Genomic DNA, 22151 nt, shown 5'->3' with positions numbered 1-22151 from the left:
AGATCCGAGTCTAATTCTGTGATTAAACGTATACCTGTCACCCAGCGCCTGAAAAAATAGGCCTCACATTTATATTCATCCAAATCTGTCATTACTGTTTTAGCTGGTCAAGTTATTTTTAGTGTCCGTCAAAGCACAGTTTTTGTTCTGGGTTGAAAAACAATTCCCAATTTTGCAATTCTCAAAATTAGTGGTTTCTGCTGTATCAGGCCTACTTTAAATCTATCCCTAAAAGGGTATATTAGATTCAAGGTGCTGATAGGGTAATTCTCAAAAACTTCACACACACGCTACAGTGCAGATCCAAGTCTAATTCTGTAATTAAACGTATACCTGTCACCCAGCGCCTAAAAAATAGGCCTCACATTTATATTCATCCAAATCTGTCATTACTGTTTTAGCTGGTCAAGTTATTTTTAGTGTCCGTCAAAGCACAGTTTTTGTTCTGAGTTGAAAAGCAATTCCCAATTTTGCAATTCTTAAAATTAGTGGTTTCTGCTGTATCAGGCCTACTTTAAATCTATCCCTAAAAGGGTATATTAGATTCAAGGTGCTGATAGGGAAATTCTCAAGAACTTCACACACACGCTACAGTGCAGATCCAAGTCTAATTCTGTGATTAAACGTATACCTGTCACCCAACGCCTAAAAAATAGGCCTCACATTTATATTCATCCAAATCAGTACTGTTTTAGCTGGTCAAGTTATTTTTAGTGTCCGTCAAAGCACAGTTTTTGTTCTGGGTTGAAAAACAATTCCCAAATTTGCAATTCTCAAAATTAGTGGTTTCTGCTGTATCAGGCCTATTTTAAATCTATCCTTGATAGGGTATATTAGATTCAAGGTGCTGATAGGGTAATTCTCAAAAACTTCACACACACGCTACAGTGCAGATCCAAGTCTAATTCTGTGATTAAACGTATACCTGTCACCCAGCGCCTAAAAAAATAGGCCTCACATTTATATTCATCCAAATCTGTCATTACTGTTTTAGCTGGTCAAGTTATTTTTAGTGTCCGTCAAAGCACAGTTTTTGTTCTGGGTTGAAAAACAATTCCCAATTTTGCAATTCTCAAAATTAGTGGTTTCTGCTGTATCAGGCCTACTTTAAATCTATCCCTAAAAGGGTATATTAGATTCAAGGTGCTGATAGGGTAATTCTCAAAAACTTCACACACACGCTACAGTGCAGATCCAAGTCTAATTCTGTGATCAAACGTATACCTGTCACCCAGCGCCTAAAAAATAGGCCTCACATTTATATTCATCCAAATCTGTCATTACTGTTTTAGCTGGTCAAGTTATTTTTAGTGTCCGTCAAAGCACAGTTTTTGTTCTGGGTTGAAAAACAATTCCCAATTTTGCAATTCTCAAAATTAGTGGTTTCTGCTGTATCAGGCCTACTTTAAATCTATCCCTAAAAGGGTATATTAGATTCAAGGTGCTGATAGGGAAATTCTCAAGAACTTCACACACACGCTACAGTGCAGATCCAAGTCTAATTCTGTGATTAAACGTATACCTGTCACCCAGCGCCTAAAAAATAGGCCTCACATTTATATTCATCCAAATCGGTCATTACTGTTTTAGCTGGTCAAGTTATTTTTAGTGTCCGTCAAAGCACAGTTTTTGTTCTGGGTTGAAAAACAATTCCCAATTTTGCAATTCTCAAAATTAGTGGTTTCTGCTGTATCAGGCCTACTTTAAATCTATCCCTAAAAGGGTATATTAGATTCAAGGTGCTGATAGGGTAATTCTCAAAAACTTCACACACACGCTACAGTGCAGATCCAAGTCTAATTCTGTGATTAAACGTATACCTGTCACCCAGCGCCTAAAAAAATAGGCCTCACATTTATATTCATCCAAATCTGTCATTACTGTTTTAGCTGGTCAAGTTATTTTTAGTGTCTGTCAAAGCACAGTTTTTGTTCTGGGTTGAAAAACAATTCCCAATTTTGCAATTCTCAAAATTAGTGGTTTCTGCTGTATCAGGCCTACTTTAAATCTATCCCTAAAAGGGTATATTAGATTCAAGGTGCTGATAGGGTAATTCTCAAAAACTTCACACACACGCTACAGTGCAGATCCAAGTCTAATTCTGTGATTAAACGTATACCTGTCACCCAGCGCCTAAAAAATAGGCCTCACATTTATATTCATCCAAATCTGTACTGTTTTAGCTGGTCAAGTTATTTTTAGTGTCCGTCAAAGCACAGTTTTTGTTCTGGGTTGAAAAACAATTCCCAATTTTGCAATTCACAAAATTAGTGGTTTCTGCTGTATCAGGCCTACTTTAAATCTATCCCTAAAAGGGTATATTAGATTCAGGGTGCTGATAGGGTAATTCTCAAGAACTTCACACACACGCTACAGTGCAGATCCAAGTCTAATTCTGTGATAAAACGTATACCTGTCACCCAGCGCCTAAAAAATAGGCCTCACATTTATATTCATCCAAATCTGTCATTACTGTTTTAGCTGGTCAAGTTATTTTTAGTGTCCGTCAAAGCACAGTTTTTGTTCTGAGTTGAAAAGCAATTCCCAATTTTGCAATTCTTAAAATTAGTGGTTTCTGCTGTATCAGGCCTACTTTAAATCTATCCCTAAAAGGGTATATTAGATTCAAGGTGCTGATAGGGAAATTCTCAAGAACTTCACACACAAGCTACAGTGCAGATCCAAGTCTAATTCTGTCCGTAAACGTATACCTGTCACACAGCGCCTAAATAATAGGCCTCAAATTTATATTCAGCTAAATCTGTCATTACTGGTGTGCCTGTATTAGTGTAATACGGTACCTAAATAGATAGCCAGATAGTGTTAGGTGTCTGTAAAAAAAGGCCTGAATTTTAATTCAATACATTGGCCCGAATAATATTTTTCTTATTGTGAACGGTAACAATGAGGAAAACATCTAGTAAGGGACGCGGACGCGGACATGGTCGTGGTGGTGTTAGTGGACCCTCTGGTTCTGGGAGAGGACGTGGCCGTTCTGCCACAGCCACACGTCCTAGTGAACCAACTACCTCAGGTCCCAGTAGCCAGCAGAATTTACAGCGATATTTCGTGGGGCCCAATGCCGTTCTAAGGATGGTAAGGCCTGAGCAGGTACAGGCATTAGTCAATTGGGTGGCCGACAGTGGATTCAGCACGTTCACATTATCTCCCACCCAGTCTTCTGCAGAAAGCGCACAGATGGCGCATGAAAACCAAGCCCATCAGTCTGTCACATCACCCCCATGCATATCAGGGAAACTGTCTGAGCCTCAAGTTATGCAGCAGTCTCTTATGCTGTTTGAAGACTCTGCTGGCAGGGTTTCCCAAGGGCATCCACCTAGCCCTTCCCCAGGGGTGGAAGAGATAGAATGCACAAACGCACAACCACTTATGTTTCCTGATGATGAGGACATGGGAATACCACCTCAGCACGTCTCTGATGATGACGAAACACAGGTGCCAACTGCTGCGTCTTTCTGCAGTGTGCAGACTGAACAGGAGGTCAGGGAGGAAGACTGGGTGGAAGACGATGCAGGGGACGATGAGGTCCTAGACCCCACATTGAATGAAGGTCGTGCCACTGACTTTCAGAATTCGGAGGAAGAGGCAGTGGTGAGACCGAGCCAACAGCGTAGCAAAAGAGGGAGCAGTGGGCAAAAGCAGAACACCCACCGCCAAGAGCGTTCGTCTGCTACTGGCCACCGCCATCTGGGCCTCAGCACCCCAAAGGCAGCTTCAAGATGTTCCCTGGCGTGGCAGTTCTTCAAACAATGTGCTGACGACAAGACCCGAGTGGTTTGCACGCTGTGCCATCAGAGCCTGAAGCGAGGCATTAACGTTCTGAACCTTAGCACAACCTGCATGACCAGGCACCTGCATGCAAAGCATGAACTGCAGTGGAGTAAACACCTTAAAAACAAGGAAGTCACTCAGGCTCCCCCTGCTACCTCTTCTGCTGCTGCCGCCTCGGCCTCTTCTGCTGCTGCCGCCGCCTCGGCCTCTTCCTCCGCCTCTGGAGGAACGTTGGCACCTGCCGCCCAGCAAACATGGGATGTACCACCAACACCACCACCTGCATCACCAAGCATCTCAACCATGTCACACGGCAGCGTTCAGCTCTCCATCTCACAAACATTTGAGAGAAAGCGTAAATTCCCCCGTAGCCACCCTCGATCCCTGGCCCTGAATGCCAGCATTTCTAAACTACTGGCCTATGAAATGCTGTCATTTAGGCTGGTGGACACAGACAGCTTCAAACAGCTCATGTCGCTTGCTGTCCCACAATATGTTGTTCCCAGCCGGCACTACTTCTCCAAGAGAGCCGTGCCTTCCCTGCACAGCCAAGTATCCGATAAAATCAAGTGTGCACTGCGCAACGCCATCTGTGGCAAGGTCCACCTAACCACAGATACGTGGACCAGTAAGCATGGCCAGGGACGCTATATCTCCCTAACTGCATACTGGGTAAATGTAGTGGCAGCTGGGCCCCAGGCGGAGAGCTGTTTGGTGCACGTCCTTCCGCCGCCAAGGATCGCAGGGCAACATTCTTTGCCTCCTGTCTCCTCCTCCTCCTACTCAGCTTCCTCCTCCTCTTCTTCCACCTGGTCATCCAGTCAGCCACACACCTTCACCACCAACTTCAGCACAGCCCGGGGTAAACATCAGCAGGCCGTTCTGAAACTCATATGTTTGGGGGACAGGCCCCACACCGCACAGGAGTTGTGGCGGGGTATAGAACAACAGACCGACGAGTGGTTGCTGCCGGTGACCCTTAAGCCTTGCCTGATGGTGTGCGATAATGGGCGAAATCTCATTGCAGCTCTGGGACTAGCCGGTTTGACGCACATCCCTTGCCTGGCGCATGTGCTGAATTTGGTGGTGCAGAAGTTCATTCACAACTACCCCGACATGTCAGAGCTGCTGCATAAAGTGCGGGCCGTCTGTTCGCGCTTCCGGCGTTCACATCCTGCCGCTGCTCACCTGTCTGCGCTACAGTGTAACTTCGGCCTTCCCACTCACCGCCTCATATGTGCCCACCAGGTGGAACTCCACCTTGCACATGCTGGACAGACTGTGCGAGCAGCAGCAGGCCATAGTGGAGTTTCAGCTGCAGCACGCACGGGTCAGTCGCACTGCGGATAAGCCCCACTTCACCACCAATGACTGGGCCTCCATGCGGGACCTGTGTGCCCTGTTGCGCTGTTTCGAGTACTCCACCAACATGGCCAGTGGCGATTAAGCCGTTATCAGCGTTACAATACCACTTCTATGTCTCCTTGAGAAAACACTTAGGGCGATGATGGAAGAGGAGGTGGCCCAGGAGGAGGAGGAGGAGGAGGAGGAGAAGGAAGAGGTGTCATTTTTAGCACTTTCAGGCCAGTCTCTTCGAAGTGACTCAGAGGGAGGTTTTTTGGAACAGCAGAGGCCAGGTACAAATGTGGCCAGACAGGGCCCACTACTGGAGGACGAGGAGGACGAGGATGAGGAGGAGGTGGAGGAGGATGAGGATGAAGCAGGTTCACAGCGGGCTGGCACCCAACGCAGCTCGGGCCCATCACTGGTGCGTGGCTGGGGGGAAACGCAGGACGATGACGATACGCCTCCCACAGAGGACAGCTTGTCCTTACCTCTGGGCAGCCTGGCACACATGAGCGACTACATGCTGCAGTGCCTGCGCAACGACAGCAGAGTTGCCCACATTTTAACGTGTGCGGACTACTAGGTTGCCACCCTGCTGGATCCACAGTACAAAGACAATGTGCCCACCTTACTTCATGAACTGGAGCATGATAGTAAGATGAGCGAGTACAAGCGCACGTTGGTAGACGCGCTACTGAGAGCATTCCCAAATGTCACAGGGGAACAAGTGGAAGCCCAAGGCGAAGGCAAAGGAGGAGCAAGAGGTCGCCAACGCAGCTGTGTCACGGCCAGCTCCTCTGAGGGCAGGGTTAGCATGGCAGAGATGTGGAAAAGTTTTGTCACCACGCCACAGCTAACTGCACCACCACCTGATACGGAACGTGTTAGCAGGAGGCAACATTTCAATAACATGGTGGAACAGTACCTGTGCACACCCCTCCACGTGCTGACTGATGGTTCGGCCCCATTCAACTTCTGGGTCTCCAAATTGTCCACGTGGCCAGAGCTAGCCTTTTATGCCTTGGAGGTGCTGGCCTGCCCGGCGGCCAGCGTTTTGTCTGAACGTGTATTCAGCACGGCATAAAAATGAACCAGGCATGGACCCCACAGGACCTGTCCATCCCTTGTGCAGATTAGACATTAACTACCTCCCCTTAACAATATATTATTGTACTCCAGGGCACTTCTTCATTCAATCCTATTTTTATTTTCATTTTACCATTATATTGCGGGGCAACCCAAAGTTGAATGAACCTCTCTTCTGTCTGGGTGCCGGGGCCTAAAAATATCTGACAGTGGCCTGTTCCAGTGGTGGGTGACATGAAGCCTGATTCTCTGCTATGATATGAAGACTGATTCTCTGCTGACATGAAGCCTGAATCTCTGTTATGGGACCTCTCTCCTCTGCCTGGGTGCCTGGGCCTAAATATGTGACAATGGACTGTTCCAGTGGTGGGTGACGTGAAGCCTGATTCTCTGCTATGACATGAAGACTGATTCTCTGCTGACATGAAGCCTGAATCTCTGTTATGGGACCTCTCTCCTCTGTCTGGGTGCCGGGGCCTAAAAATATCTGACAATGGCCTGTTCCAGTGGTGGGTGACGTGAAGCCTGATTCTCTGCTATGACATGAAGACTGATTCTCTGCTGACTTGAAGCCTGAATCTCTGTTACGGGACCTCTCTCCTCTGTCTGGGTGCCGGGGCCTAAAAATATCTGACAGTGGCCTGTTCCAGTGGTGGGTGACGTGAATCCTGATTCTCTGCTATGACATGAAGACTGATTCTCTGCTGACATGAAGCCTGAATTTCTGTTACGGGACCTCTGTCCTCTGTCTGGGTGCCGGGGCCTAAAAATATCTGACAGTGGCCTGTTCCAATGGTGGGTGACGTGAAGCCTGATTCTCTGCTATGACATGAAGACTGATTCTCTGCTGACATGAAGCCAGATTCTCTGTTACGGGACCTCTCTCCTCTGCCTGGGTGCCTGGGCCTAAATATATGACAATGGACTGTTCCAGTGTTGGGTGACGTGAAGCCTGATTCTCTGCTATGACATGAAGACTGATTCTCTGCTGACATGAAGCCAGATTCTCTGTTACGGGACCTCTCTCCTCTGCCTGGGTGCCTGGGCCTAAATATGTGACAATGGACTGTTCCAGTGGTGGGTGACGTGAAGCCTGATTCTCTGCTATGACATGAAGACTGATTCTCTGCTGACATGAAGCCTGAATCTCTGTTATGGGACCTCTCTCCTCTGTCTGGGTGCCGGGGCCTAAAAATATCTGACAATGGCCTGTTCCAGTGGTGGGTGACGTGAAGCCTGATTCTCTGCTATGACATGAAGACTGATTCTCTGCTGACTTGAAGCCTGAATCTCTGTTACGGGACCTCTCTCCTCTGTCTGGGTGCCGGGGCCTAAAAATATCTGACAGTGGCCTGTTCCAGTGGTGGGTGACGTGAATCCTGATTCTCTGCTATGACATGAAGACTGATTCTCTGCTGACATGAAGCCTGAATTTCTGTTACGGGACCTCTGTCCTCTGTCTGGGTGCCGGGGCCTAAAAATATCTGACAGTGGCCTGTTCCAATGGTGGGTGACGTGAAGCCTGATTCTCTGCTATGACATGAAGACTGATTCTCTGCTGACATGAAGCCAGATTCTCTGTTACGGGACCTCTCTCCTCTGCCTGGGTGCCTGGGCCTAAATATATGACAATGGACTGTTCCAGTGTTGGGTGACGTGAAGCCTGATTCTCTGCTATGACATGAAGACTGATTCTCTGCTGACATGAAGCCAGATTCTCTGTTACGGGACCTCTCTCCTCTGCCTGGGTGCCTGGGCCTAAATATGTGACAATGGACTGTTCCAGTGGTGGGTGACGTGAAGCCTGATTCTCTGCTATGACATGAAGACTGATTCTCTGCTGACATGAAGCCAGATTCTCTGTTACGGGACCTCTCTCCTCTGCCTGGGTGCCTGGGCCTAAATATCTGACAATGGACTGTTCCAGTGTTGGGTGACGTGAAGCCTGATTCTCTGCTATGACATGAAGACTGATTCTCTGCTGACATGAAGCCAGATTCTCTGTTACGGGACCTCTCTCCTCTGCCTGGGTGCCTGGGCCTAAATATATGACAATGGACTGTTACAGTGGTGGGTGACGTGAAGACTGATTCTCTGCTATGACATGCAGACTGATTCTCTGCTGACATGAAGCCAGATTCTCTGTTACGGGACCTCTCTTTTCTGCCTGGGTGCCTGGGCCTAAATATCTGACAATGGACTGTTCCAGTGTTGGGTGACGTGAAGCCTGATTCTCTGCTATTACATGAAGACTGATTCTCTGCTGACATGAAGCCAGATTCTCTGTTACGGGACCTCTATCCTCTGCCTGGGCCTAAATATATGAAAATGGACTGTTACAGTGGTGGGTGACATGAAGCATGATTCTCTGCTATGACATGCAGACTGATTCTCTGCTGACATGAAGCCAGATTCTCTGTTACGGGACCTCTCTCCTCTGCCTGGGTGCCGGGGCCTAAATATATGACAATGGACTGTTACAGTGGTGGGTGACGTGAAGCCAGATTCTCTGCTATGGCATGAAGACTGATTCTCTGCTGACATGAAGCCTGATTCTCTGCTATGGGACCTCTCTCCAATTGATATTGGTTAATTTTTATTTATTTAATTTTAATTCATTTCCCTATCCACATTTGTTTGCAGGGGATTTTTGCTGCCTTTTGCAGCCCTCTAGCCCTTTCTTGGGCTGTTTTACAGCCTTTTTAGTGCCGAAAAGTTCGGGTCCCCATTGACTTCAATGGGGTTCGGGTTCGGGACGAAGTTCGGGTCGGGTTCGGATCCCGAACCCGAACATTTCCGGGAAGTTCGGCCGAACTTCTCGAACCCGAACATCCAGGTGTTTGCTCAACTCTAGTTTTATTATCTAGGTCAAGTGAGATCATTAGCCGAATTAGGCTTTAGTTTTAATGATCCCAGGGTATGACTCGCTCCCAGCCTCCACAACGTTCTCCCAGTGTGCTGTCAGGGAAATATAGCGTCCCTGGCGACAATCACTTGTCCATGTGTCAGTCGTTAAGTGGACCTTCCCAATAACTGCGTTGGTCAGGGCACAGGTGATGATTTTACGGGACACATGCTGGTGTAAGGCGGGGACGGCACACCGGGAAAAATAGTGGCAGCTGGGGACTGAGTAACGAGGGACGGCCGCCGCCATCAGGCTGCGGAAAGCCTCAGTGTCCACAAGCCTAAATGGCAACATTTCCAGGGCTAGCAATTTGAAAAGGTGCGCATTTAGTGCTATGGCCTGTGGGTGGGTGGCTGGGTATTTGCACTTTCGTTCAAAGGCCTGGGGTATGGACATCTGTACGCTGCACTGGGACACAGAAGAGGATGTGGTAGATGATAGTGCTTGCGAAGGTCCAGGTGCAGGGCGAGAGGCATCCGGGCCTGTGTCTTGGACAGGGGATTGGCCAGCACGTAACACATGGGAAGAGGAGGCAGTGGTGTGACCCGCAGACACTGATTGTTGACCCAGGCATTTTCGGCCCACCTATTAGGGTGCTTTAATGCCATGTGGCAGATCATGCTAGTGATGGTGAGGTTGCTAATGTTCACGCCCCTGCTCATTTTGGTACGGCACAGGTTGCAAATGACAATTCTTTTTTTGTCCGCACTTTCCTCAAAAAAGTGCCAGACTGCGGAACACCTACCCCTTGGTAAGGGAGATTGCCGCAAGGGGGTGCTCCGGGGAACAGTTGCGGGCCTGTTTGGAGTGGCCCGCCTTCTCCCTTTTGCCACCCCAATGCCTCTTCCAGCCTGTTGCGGTGCTACAGATCCCTCCCCCTCTGTACTTCTGTCCTCGCTCGGCTTGTCACCTTCCCAGTTTGGGTCAGTGACTTCATCGTTTTCCACCTCCTCTTCCATTTCCTCACTCTGGTCATCCTCCCGACTTGTTGACCTAACAAGAACCTCACTTATTGACAAATGTGTCTCATCCTCATCATGAACCTCTTGAGACACTAATTGCTGTTGACTTATTGGCAGCTTATTGGAAGCTGTTGACTTATTGGCAACTGTGTCTCATCATCATCATCATCCACCTCGTGAACCACTAATTGCCGTTCCCCACCGTCATCTTTTTCTGACTGTGGATGCTCAAGAGTTTAGGAATCAGTGCACAAGATCTCCTCATGTCCCTCTTCAAGCAGGCTGGGCGAGAGGGCCAAATCACGGAATGGAGATGAAAAGAACTCCTCGGAATATCCGAGTGTGGGATCACTTGTTTGCCAAGACTCTCCATGGTGCGAGGAAGGAGGATCAGGGTGAAGATTCTGTTGACCAGACTCTTGGCTACTGAGACTGGACTTTGTGAAAGACAGGGTGGTGCTTAACCGACTGGAAGCATTATCTGCCGCAATCCAACCGGCCACCTGGTCACACTGCTGTGACATTGAGAGTGGTGTCCTGCGCCGCCCTGTAAACTGGGACATGAATCTAGGTATCATGGATGAGTGTGTTTCTTGTGCTCTGGCAGCAGGCACAGTTTCACCGCGCACAGGGCCATGGCCTCTGCGTGCACTGTCAGCAGCACGGCCACTTCCCCGTCCCTTACTGCTCGCCTTCAGCATATTAAATGGTATATATGCTTGCAAGTATGTTACACGTACAGTAGTGCAGGTTTTGTAAGTGTATGCGCAAATAAATTAGACTGAATGTCACTGATATTTAGGATGGGCAAACGTTATACAGGAGATGTAGCACAGGTAATGTCGATGTCACCAGCAGCAAAAAAAATTGAGTGAATGTCACTGATATTTAGGATGGGCAAACATTATACAGGAGATGTAGCACAGGTAATGTCGCTGCCATCAGCAGCGAAAAAATTAGACTGAATGTCACCGATATTTAGGATGGGCAAACATTATACAGGAGATGTAGCACAGGTAATGTCGCTGCCACCAGCAGCGATAAAATTAGACTGAATGTCACTGCGTAGCAGCCAACAAACGTGCAGAGAGGAGACTCGAGCATTGCTCTCGAGCACACGCAGTGTTTGGCCGAACAGCGCAATGTGCCGAGCATCGCGATGCTCGAGTAAAAAAGTGTTCGGCCGAGCATGCTCGCTTAACACTACTGTAGCTACAGAAGTAGCAAGTCACTCTGCTGTCTGGACTCTCAAATCTTTACTTGAGGAAATTCTAAGCAATTATCTCTGTGGAGTCTGTAACAGGAGCAGGAGCTTTGGAACTTGGAACAAACAGTAAAATACATAATGCACAAATATATATTATTTGTTGCACCCCCAGGTCTGGGGTACTACACATGCTCTGATTTATATGAGGAAATTTTATGACACATTTGGATGGGGTTTTGAAAACTGCTGCAGGTTTGGAGCAGAGTCCACAGTACATATTTGCATCCAATCTGCTACACCTGACCCAGTCAATTTCTTGGTATATTTTTTTTGTATTTGTGATTTGGCTCATGCTGCATAATAAATAACAGGTTGAATGAAAAAATAAAAACAGATCTAAATCCATGTAAAGTGATGTAAGAGCATTTCTTCTTGTGATTATATTTTTTGACTGCGGCAAAGACTCACAAAAGCCAAACCCTCTTCACTCATCAAAAAACTCAGATTCATATCCTGCACTGATAAAGATAAACCACTGACTGCTCACCCTCACAGGTTTTTGGCAGCCATCCTGCTCAGAGGACTCTAGATGCTCAACTGCCACCACTCAGAGATATAGAGAAAGAGAAGGTGCCACGTTTTTATCCCTGGTTTCTGCTGTTTCCCCTCAGGGTTGAACCCTGCCCTGCACCTCGTCCTGGATGAAAGTCATGATGCCGCCACTTTTTTCCATGTGAAAAAATTCTGCTAATCATTTCCATGTCCTGAATGTCGAGGCACTCCTGGCGAGTGCAGAAGGCACTCTAGGATTTCAACAGCACTCAGTTTGGGAATTGCTGCTGTACAGGCATACAGTAGATTCAATCAGTAATATCTCTGGTTGCTACACAGATGGATAGGTGGGTTCTCGGAGTGTAATACATTTCCATTGAGAGTTCAGATCTAAAGAGGGAATGCTCTTTGGGATATCAGGTAACAGATATATTAGCCCAGAAAAGCTAACTATGGTAGGTAGCAGACAGCTAGTTTTTGTTCCAGAAAGAGTTAAACCAACAGAAAAATAGAGCAAAAACAGCTGAAAGACTGGAGATGATACGCTTATATTTCACAGTATTCAAATTTTTTGGGCTGAAGTTGCATCTTCTACAGTCACTGTCTCAGAACTAACAAGAAACGATCTGTATCTACATGTCTACAAACTTGTGTCTTACATGGGGGAGTTGCTGGTAAAATCCAGCAGACGTAGCATTTCATGATACTGCACAGATGACCAACCTGTCCACAGCACCACTACAGGAAGGCGCCAATGGTGTCATGAACTCCTAAAGCAGGTGGTAAGCCAATATACAACACATTGTTTAGATTATTTTTAGATTTTTGGATATAGGATTACAGATAGAATATATGTTTAAGGGGCCATTTACATGGGCAGATGATTGGGAATGCATAAAACTCATTTCTATTATGCACCAATCACCAGACAAAGGAGCAGATGCTTGTTTGTCGGGTGATCACATCTTTTATGCAGAGAGGAAAATCATTGGTTGTCGGCAAAACATCCATGTTTACACCGGGCTATGTGCTATCGTAATGAAAGTGAGTTGAATGATTGAATGAACAATTGTTCGGGGACAAACAGCTGATGATTGTTTTATGTAAATGGCGATATATGAGCTCAAATTAACATGTCTGCCAATGTAAAAGAGTTGAGAGATGATGTTTGGCACTCCAACATTTAAGGAGTAGGTGCTTTGTGGTAGGAAGGATTCTGATGTATCACAAAATACATGCAAAATAGTTTTGTTTATCCATCTAGAATTATATATACAGTACAGCCAATGTTTCGGAGCATTCCCTGGACCATGGTCACGACCTGTAAGGAGAGCAAGGTATGAGGAACATGGTGGAGCACGGCATCTGCCATATCCTCCAGCTGTGCGCGCGTCAGCATGTTCCTCATACCTTGCTGTCCTTACAAGCCATGATTAAGGTCCGGGGAATGGACCAAAATATTGGCCGTACTTTATATATAATGCTGGATGGATAAATAAAAGAAACTATTTTGCATGTATTTTGAATGCCCATGTAAATGGACCCTTATTATCAGTCTACATTATACTTCAACTTAAATCAGTTTGAGCTATTCTCGAGGAGAACATTGTGCTGAGCTTCATACTCTACAATAAGATTTTTAGATGATTATTTTCCAATTTACAACTGACTGTTATCTCCTTGTTCTAGTTGACAAGGCATTTCTAAATTAGAATTTTTGACATTTTGATTTGGGCATATATCTATTGGCAGGAATGCAGAAAGAACCAGACGTCTTAGAAACCACTAAAGAGTTGGTATGCGTTAGTGCCTGGCTATGTTTTTGGCCAAGTGCAAGAGAAGAATTGGGAAGTAACCCTTTCCTTCTATCGATCTTGCATCGACTGAGGCACATCCTCTGACAGTTGGACCTGCTTCACCAAAAATATAATCGAAGACAAATACAGACAGATCCAGGCAAATACCGTACAGACAGAGCATATAGACTCCGTTCAGATGCTACTTCCTTTATGAACTAGAACATTCTGGTGGACTCTAGCAGTCCTTGTATTACATGGACGGCTGCCATGTAATACTACATTTCACCTGCAGCCCCGTTTGACAGGGTTTCAGGAGTGGGATCAGTTGATTGCTGTGGAAGCCATGTATATGATCATATAGGGGCTCATCTTCAAAACCAGTCCCATCAACAGGTGAAAACAATCCAATCAAAGACAGTACTCATTATGTCAGTGCTTAAAGGGCATCAATCAAAGTAGAGAGAACATGGCAGTTGCAGAGAGAGCAGAGCCTCTAGGAGTAATGGCAACGCCCCTGTTGCTCCTAGAGACTCATTTGCATACATTTAAAACTTCATTTTTCTCAGTAATGCGGGCACATATGAACATGGGACCAACACAGATGCCTTCAGCTGCCAAGTGCACATGGAACAGGTCAGCAAGTTTCATAGGTACAAATCTGCTGACAGATGCCCTTTAACCTTAGAATTGAAATAAGGAGTATTGTCTTTATTAAAGAATTAGGCTGTTTTGGAAATCAACAGATATGTTTTTCTAATCCTGGATAACCCTTTGAACTTTGTTAGTGCTAATACTAACGTATAACAGTATATCTCATATTTTGACAGTCCTTTTCATCTGATGTTTTTTTTTCTATCAGGTCACCAAGATGTTGGCAGTGGTTGTAATATTATTTGCCCTCCTCTGGATGCCCTATCGTACCCTAGTGGTGGTAAATTCCTTCATGGATCCACCCTACCTCAACGTTTGGTTCCTTCTCTTCTGCAGAATCTGCATCTACCTTAATAGTGCTATAAACCCTATCATCTACAATCTGATGTCACAAAAGTTTCGAGCAGCCTTCAAGAACCTGTGCAAATGTGAACCAAAAAGGACAGAAAAGGCTGCCAAGTACAATGTTCCTGTCTACTACAGCGTTATGAAAGACAGTTCCCATGACAGTCCTGACCATGACCTTACCGTTCAGGAGGACCTTAATGGATTCCCATCTAAAAAGGTCAACTTTCCCCAGAAGTGTATAAATACCACCACGACCTACAGCGTTGCATGATTTCTGTTTCATTGTACACTTGAGTCTTTACTGTCGTATTGAAAACCGTGTTGTACAAGCTGACATTTACACTCACAGGATTCTGACCATGCACATATTCTGAATCAGGAGAGAGGTATAAGAAGCTGCAAAGCAAATCTGGCAATGCCTATCTTCACTGAGAACAAAAGGATTGGGCATGTTGAAATCCAATTGTCCAATACTTCATTTCTCCAACATCTGCCATTAAAAAGAGAGTTGGACGGAGCCTATACACATTAGATGATTGGCCGGTTCCACCAGGGGATTTGACCACCATTAATGTGTATGGCCAGCTTAAAGTGGTTGGCTCATCTGGGACATTGATGACATATCACAAGGATATGGCATCAGTGTCAGATAGGTGCAGGTCCCATCTCTGTGACCGCTCCTATCTCCAAGCTTCACTCATCACTGAGGGAGTTCCGAAAATAGCCAAGCTCAGCCACCTCTCCATTCACCACTATTTGACTGCTGGGCTATTTTCGGAACTCCCGTAGTGGTGAATAGAGAGTGGCCTCATATATATACGGCTGCTCTCCATTCACTTCGGAGACCCTAAATGAGCCCACTACTTTAAGTCAATTGTACATAAACTATTAAATGTAAATACTAGGATACAGTCTAAAGAATCTGCAATCAGTGCCAAATTTTCTACAAAAAATTTCAAGTATTTAGTGTATTTTCCTTTACATGATGACTATTATTTAAATTATTCTTTATTTACTTTTAAACTAATTTAAAGTGTACCTAAATCTTTAACTAAACTATTAAATCCTATTCCAAATGTGCTAAAAAAAAAATTGTAATACATTTTTAATATTTTTTTACTTTTCCATGCAAAATAGGTACCTGAAGTTCGGGTTGCCTATCGCGCTTTAGAAAGTAATATTAGATTGTATACTATAGACAACTATATATCTATAGTTGCCAAGAGCCCCGGCAGACAGGTCTTTTTGGTAAGGGGAGCTGCCAGTTAGGCCCCTTTCACACGGGCGAGTATTCCGCGCGGATGCGATGCGTGAGTTGAACGCATTGCACCCGCACTGAATCCGACCCATTCATTTCTATGGGGCTGTTCACATGAGCGGTGATTTTCACGCATCACTTGTGCGTTGCGTGAAAATCTCAGCATGCTCTATATTCTGCGTTTTTCACGCAACGCAGGCCCCATAGAAGTGAATGGGGTTGCGTGAAAATCGGAAGCATCCGCAAGCAAGTGTGGATGCGGTGCGATTTTCACGCACGGTTGCTAGGAGACCATCGGGATGGAGACCCGATCATTATTATTTTCCCTTATAACATGGTTATAAGGGAAAATAATAGCATTCTGAATACAGAATGCATTGTAAAATAGTGCTGGAGGGGTTAAAAAAATAAAAATAAAAAATTTAACTCACCTTAATCCACTTGATCGCGAAGCCCGGCATCTCCTTCTGTCTTCATCTTAGCTGTGCAGCAACAGGACCTGTGGTGACGTCACTCCGGTCATCACATGATCCATCACATGATCCATCACCATGGAAAAAGATCATGTGATGGATCATGTGATGACCGGAGTGACGTCACCACAGGTCCTGTTGCTGCACAGCTAAGATGAAGACAGAAGGAGATGCCGGGCTTCGCGATCAAGTGGATTAAGGTGAGTTAAATTATTTTTATTTATTTTTTTAACCCTTCCAGCGCTATTTTACTATGCATTCTGTATTCAGAATGCTATTATTTTCCCTTATAACCATGTTATAAGGGAAAATAATACAATCTACAGAACACAGATCCCAAGCCCGAACTTCTGTGAAGAAGTTCGGGTTTGGGTACCAAACATGCCCGATTTTTCTCACGCGAGTGCAAAACACAATACAATGTTTTTCACTCGCGCGGAAAAATCGCGCATGTTCCCGCAACGCACCGGCACCTTTTCCCACAACACCCGTCTGAAAGAGTCCTTAGTCTTTTGCTTTCAGTGACTTTTTGCTCTGCCTAATAGAGCAGATCATGAGCAGGAAACCCTTTGCATTACATACATATGCCCTGATATGACTAATCCAAGCATATCTGACAGGTTAACATGCTGTCCTATGTAATTGCACTTTATTAAAGCCTTTTTGCTATGCTGGTAGCGCAAACAGCACAAAGTGTGTCGTTTTGCTACTAGTAGCAGTGAAAGAACGCCGTGGATTCATAATTTTATCCGGCTGCATACATGAGCCTCCTCCTGCTCTCCAGGGCATTGATTGACAGGCTGCTGTGTATGCACTTACGGTATACACTGCAGCCCGTCAGTTAACATCCCAAGGGGCAGGGAGAGGGGTGGTGAATGCTCTGCTCATGAATACAGCCGGACTAAACAATCCGCTGTATTCTTACGCTGCTGCTAGTGGCAAAATGTTACATTTTATGCGCCATTTCGGCCCCATTGTACACAGGATCATTACAAATATAAGCAGACGTCACATAGTGAAATGGATTATCGGTATTTAGGTATTCTGAATCATTAAACTAAAAAAATCAATGGGACTAATATCATAAAAATATATAGAAATCTTTATTTATCAAACATAATATTATATAATAATATTGATCAAGTATTTAGAAGGAAAAAGAGCACGATGGAAACAATACAGAAAACATACATGGGGCACATTACCAGACAGCATAATAATCATCCATCAAGGTCATAAGAATATGGCCCTAACAAGGCAATCTGTAAAAAGAATATCCTAATAATATAAGGGAATTCTTCCTCACTATAATTCCACCTTAATAATAAATAGAAAGCGCAAAAAGACCACAAGTATCAGTCGCTGCCAAAATTATAGATACAGTAAATGACAAGCAGGTGCGTTTTTAAAATAACAAAAATACACACAATAAATCACACCTAGACATATTTGTCTGGTGTAATAAATATAATGTCAATAAACACACATGCTTATCTCTGTAATTCCACAGCATAAATACACTTGTTGCCCTTATATGTCCATCTGTAGATATAATGCTGACTGCAATAAGTCTAAGACATACCCAGGGACATGGTTCGCAGAAACTGGAATGTCACCCCACGTACTGACACCTCGACATGTGTTTTGCCTCACCAGGCTTCATCAGGAGGTGGTAGTATATGATAAAATAGGAGTATATATAGGAACAAGGGGCGGGTAATGACTTGATATATAAGTACAATCACCTGAAAAGTACCAACAGTGGCGTAATCCCGCTATGATGGCCGACACCATCTTTCAGCGCGTCCCCACATCCTCACGGCGAATGCGTGGCGTGCACAGTGTCGTGGAACGGAGCGCATTCAGAAGGAGTCGGACAGAGCATGAGCCGGGTCGCTTCTCTGGCATAGATGATTATTACGCTGTCTGGTAATGTGCCCCATTTATGTTTTCTGTATTGTTTCCATCGTGCTCTTTTTCCTTCTAAATACTTGATCAATATTATGGATTTTTGATAAATAAAGATTTCTATATATTTTTATGATATTAGTCCCATTGATTAGTCCATGTTTATAGATCTATAGGCGATTTTTTAAGATGATGAGGTTGTTGTAGGTGTTTGAGGTTGTTGTAGGTGTTTATTTTTTTTTTCGGAATCATTAAAGACTGCATTGTAAATAATTTTGAAATAAAGCTTAAAACCTGTCAAAAGTGTATAGAAATATATTGTAACTATGTTATTCTGTTTGTATATGGAGTGATGTATAATCATATGTGAAAGTATCATCTCCTATGATCCATCTGAAATATTGGAGCTCAATCACTTAGCCCCTCTATAATTTAGAATTTACCTTCTGTACAGACCCATCACGTGACCATGGCACTAGTTATATCTCTGTATCTTTATTGATGTAATACATAGCAGATTTAAAGGGGCTTTTCAAATTAGAATTTTTTTTCCAAAAGCTTATACTCACCTTACTGCTCCTGTGCTGCTGTTTCTGGGGTCCCCGGCTGGTCTCTGTATTCTGATCTCTAGAGATGATGTCTTGATGTTTTGACAGTGACATGTGACAGCTTCAGCCACAGGTCCATATCAAAATATCATTACTAGAGGCCCGGACACAGAGACCAGCAGGAAACAAAGGAAGCAGCAGAACAGGAGTGGCAGGGGATCAGTAAGGTGATTGAGTATTACTGAGTCACTATTGTATACCATTTTAAGCTTTTGGTAAATCTTTTGTACAAACCCTTTAATTATAAAACGTTACAGTATTTGGAGGGCAACACATGATTATTTATAGACATATTTCATTAGCCAGCCAAATGGGTAAGATATGGTAATACTGATGTTAGACATGAGATTTATTTTGATAGAGACTTCCATTTTCGATTAAAATCACTGACAACCTATTGTTTATAGGAATAGTTAGAATTTGCACAGGGTTGTCGCTAAGGATTCAAAGGGAATTTCTTACCAGTAGTTAAGGATCAAGTCTACTCTGTGTAGTGTCCACTCTGGTTGGTGTCTTCTCTGGATATTATATACTTTGGATGATGTCTAGTCTGGATGTACCTTTCCTGGGTGATGTCTTATCTGGATGGTGTCTACTCTGTGTTATGTTTACTCTGGATGCTGTCTACTGGTTGCTGTGTACTGTAAACAGTGTACACTCTGAATAGAGATTACTCTGGATGGTATCTAATCTAGGTGGAGACTACTCTACACAATGACTGCTCTGGGTGGTTCATACTCAATAGTGTATATTCTGAGTGGTATTTACTTTTGGTGGTATCTACTCATGGTGATGTTTGCTTAGGATGGTGTCTAATCTAGGTGATGACTACTCTAGATTGTGTCTACTCTAGATCGTGTTTACTCTAGATGATATCTATTTTGGATAGTGTCTACTCTGGTTTCTATATACATTGGATGATGTTTACTCTGGATAGTGTATATTGGATGGTGACTACTCTTGGTATTGTCTACTTTGGATGGTGCCTACTCTGGGTAATGTCTACTTTGGTTGATGTCTACTCTTGTTAGTATATATTCTTGGTGGTGTCTACTCAGGATGGTGCCCACTCTGATTGAACTGTACTCTTAATAATGTATATGATGGATGCTGTCTACACTGGGTGGTTTCTACTCTGGTATGATTCTACTCTGATAGTGCCTACTGTTATGGCAGTGGGTGTGGAACCGCTGTGTAAACCAACAGTTTTGACTTTGGGCTACTCCTTAGGGCATTGTCTTGGCAGTCACCACATTTTCATCCTTTAATACCTGTACAGGGTTCTGGACTTTGCTGCAGGGTAACTACCTCCTGGAGTATTCTTTGTATGATTGACAACTGACCACACGAGTCAGAGACACCAGTGTAAACAGTCAGAGGTCAGGACAGGCAACAGAGGGTTAATACGGAGGTCAGGCACAGGACAGGTCAGGCAGCAGAGGGTCACAATCCAGAAAATGAGCATAGTTGGTACACAGGCATACAAGGGCATAATACACATTTGCAAGACACTAGGAAGCTAGAGAACCTATCGCTAAGGCACCCTCCCATAGGGGAAGGTGCCAAGGGCTGAGGGGAGAGACCTTGCCATCAAGAAGCAGACTGCAGACTGCTAGGAAGAAGACACAGGTAACCCTGGAAGCTAGACCCACAGGTAGGGAACAGGGGAAGGTTAAATAATCCAGGCCTCCAGAGCAGGAGAAGAAGGGTGAGTGGAGCATTTCCCATGCCTGAAAGCAGGAAGGTGGCAGGCATGGGCCACCTACACTGGATGGTGTCTATTCTTGGTAGTGACTACGTTGCATGGTGTCTCCACTTGTAATTTCTACTTTGGATGGTATTTACTCTGGATGGTTTACACTCTGAATAGGTCTCCAATTTTTCAAACAATGACTAGGTTTCAAACAATGATACATGTTAAACTGTTATTCCACTTTCATGTGTGTGACTCGAAGGAGTGCATGAAAATTTTATAAAGTCAATCATCTTGTCCATTATTCATATCAAATTATAATGGAAATTTGTAAATAAAGAGAAGACATAACAAGTTCTGTTTAGGTGTGATAATTTAACAAAGATAAGAAACCTGCATCTGCGTGTAGTAATAAGAATATATGCAAATCACTCTAGTAATGATTATTCCATGTGTACAATAAATGGGGGGGGGGGCAATAAATACAGACACAATACAGAAGAGCTTACAGTTTAAAATTGTCCATACACATCAGAAAGAAGTAGGTTGACAATTGAACAACAGTTGAACAAACAATGATTTTTTCTCAGACACGGCCATACACATTTTAGTCCATATTACAGTTATTCAAACTGGCCATACATGTTCAATGAAACCAGGCGATGGATTCTTTCCCAGAAGGATATGTTGCTGAGGAACTACTTAAACTACTTGTTTTACCCAGCAAACGATCATTTTGGTTGAAATCATCTGTTTTGATCAACTTTTGACTAATGTATATGGGCAGATAATTGTAAAATTGTTCATAAATAGGGTTGAGCGAACCCGTGGAAGTTCGGGTTCGCTGTGTTCTGGCGAACTTCATGTCAAAGTTCGGGTTCGGAACCCGAACTTCACCCGAATTTCACCCCGAACCCGGACCCCATTAAGTCAATGGGGACCGGAACTTCACTTTATTATTTTCCATTATAACATGGTTATAATGGAAAATAATAGCATTCTTAAAACAGAATGCTAAATAAAATGTCTATTGAGGGGTTAAAAAAAAAAAATCGCCTCGTCCACTTGATCGCGCATCCGGTATCTTATTTTCTCCAGGACCTGCAAAAGGACCTGCGGTGACGTCACAGCAGGTCCTGCTGAATGAAGATAGAACACAGAATCAGAACTTCAGTGAAAAAGTCTGGGTCAGAATAGTAACAAAATAATCTCAAGGTGGTACAAAACCCCTGACAAAACATGTTTATACTCCGCTTCGGCATTGGACGTGTGCTGGAGATGCTCTAAAGATAGAGGTACATACATTCATATCTGGTGGAGCTGCCCTGCAATACTTCTCTGGTGGAAAAATATTTTCAGACAAGGAAATCAGATCTGTGGAACCAATTACCCTGCTTCTCCCGAAACTGCCCTTCTAAATCTCTTCCCTAGAGACTTCCCTACACCCAACTTAAAGCTGTTTAAATACCTATTAAGTGCGGCCAAACTCTTGATCCCAACCTTGTGGCTCTCTCCTGAAATCCCATCTCTGGAACAATGGTTCCTTAAGATTGATCAGATCT

The 22151-nt window shown here is 44.3% G+C and overlaps 1 protein-coding gene across 1 annotated transcript in view; it reads left to right on the top strand.

Moving 5' to 3' along the window:
• LOC121005273 (thyrotropin-releasing hormone receptor-like) overlaps positions 1-14920 on the top strand; it is a 179565-nt gene extending 164645 nt beyond the window's left edge. The window contains exon 2 of the mRNA XM_040437906.1: positions 14510-14920. Coding sequence (XP_040293840.1) covers positions 14510-14920 — 411 coding nt within the window. The remainder of the gene's footprint in view (positions 1-14509) is intronic.
• The last annotated feature ends 7231 nt before the right edge of the window (positions 14921-22151 follow it).

Source organism: Bufo bufo, chromosome 6 (assembly GCF_905171765.1).
Source record: "Bufo bufo chromosome 6, aBufBuf1.1, whole genome shotgun sequence".
NCBI lineage: Eukaryota > Metazoa > Chordata > Amphibia > Anura > Bufonidae > Bufo > Bufo bufo.
Note: the sequence above shows the minus strand (reverse complement) of the source record. Positions and strands in the feature narration are given on the sequence as shown.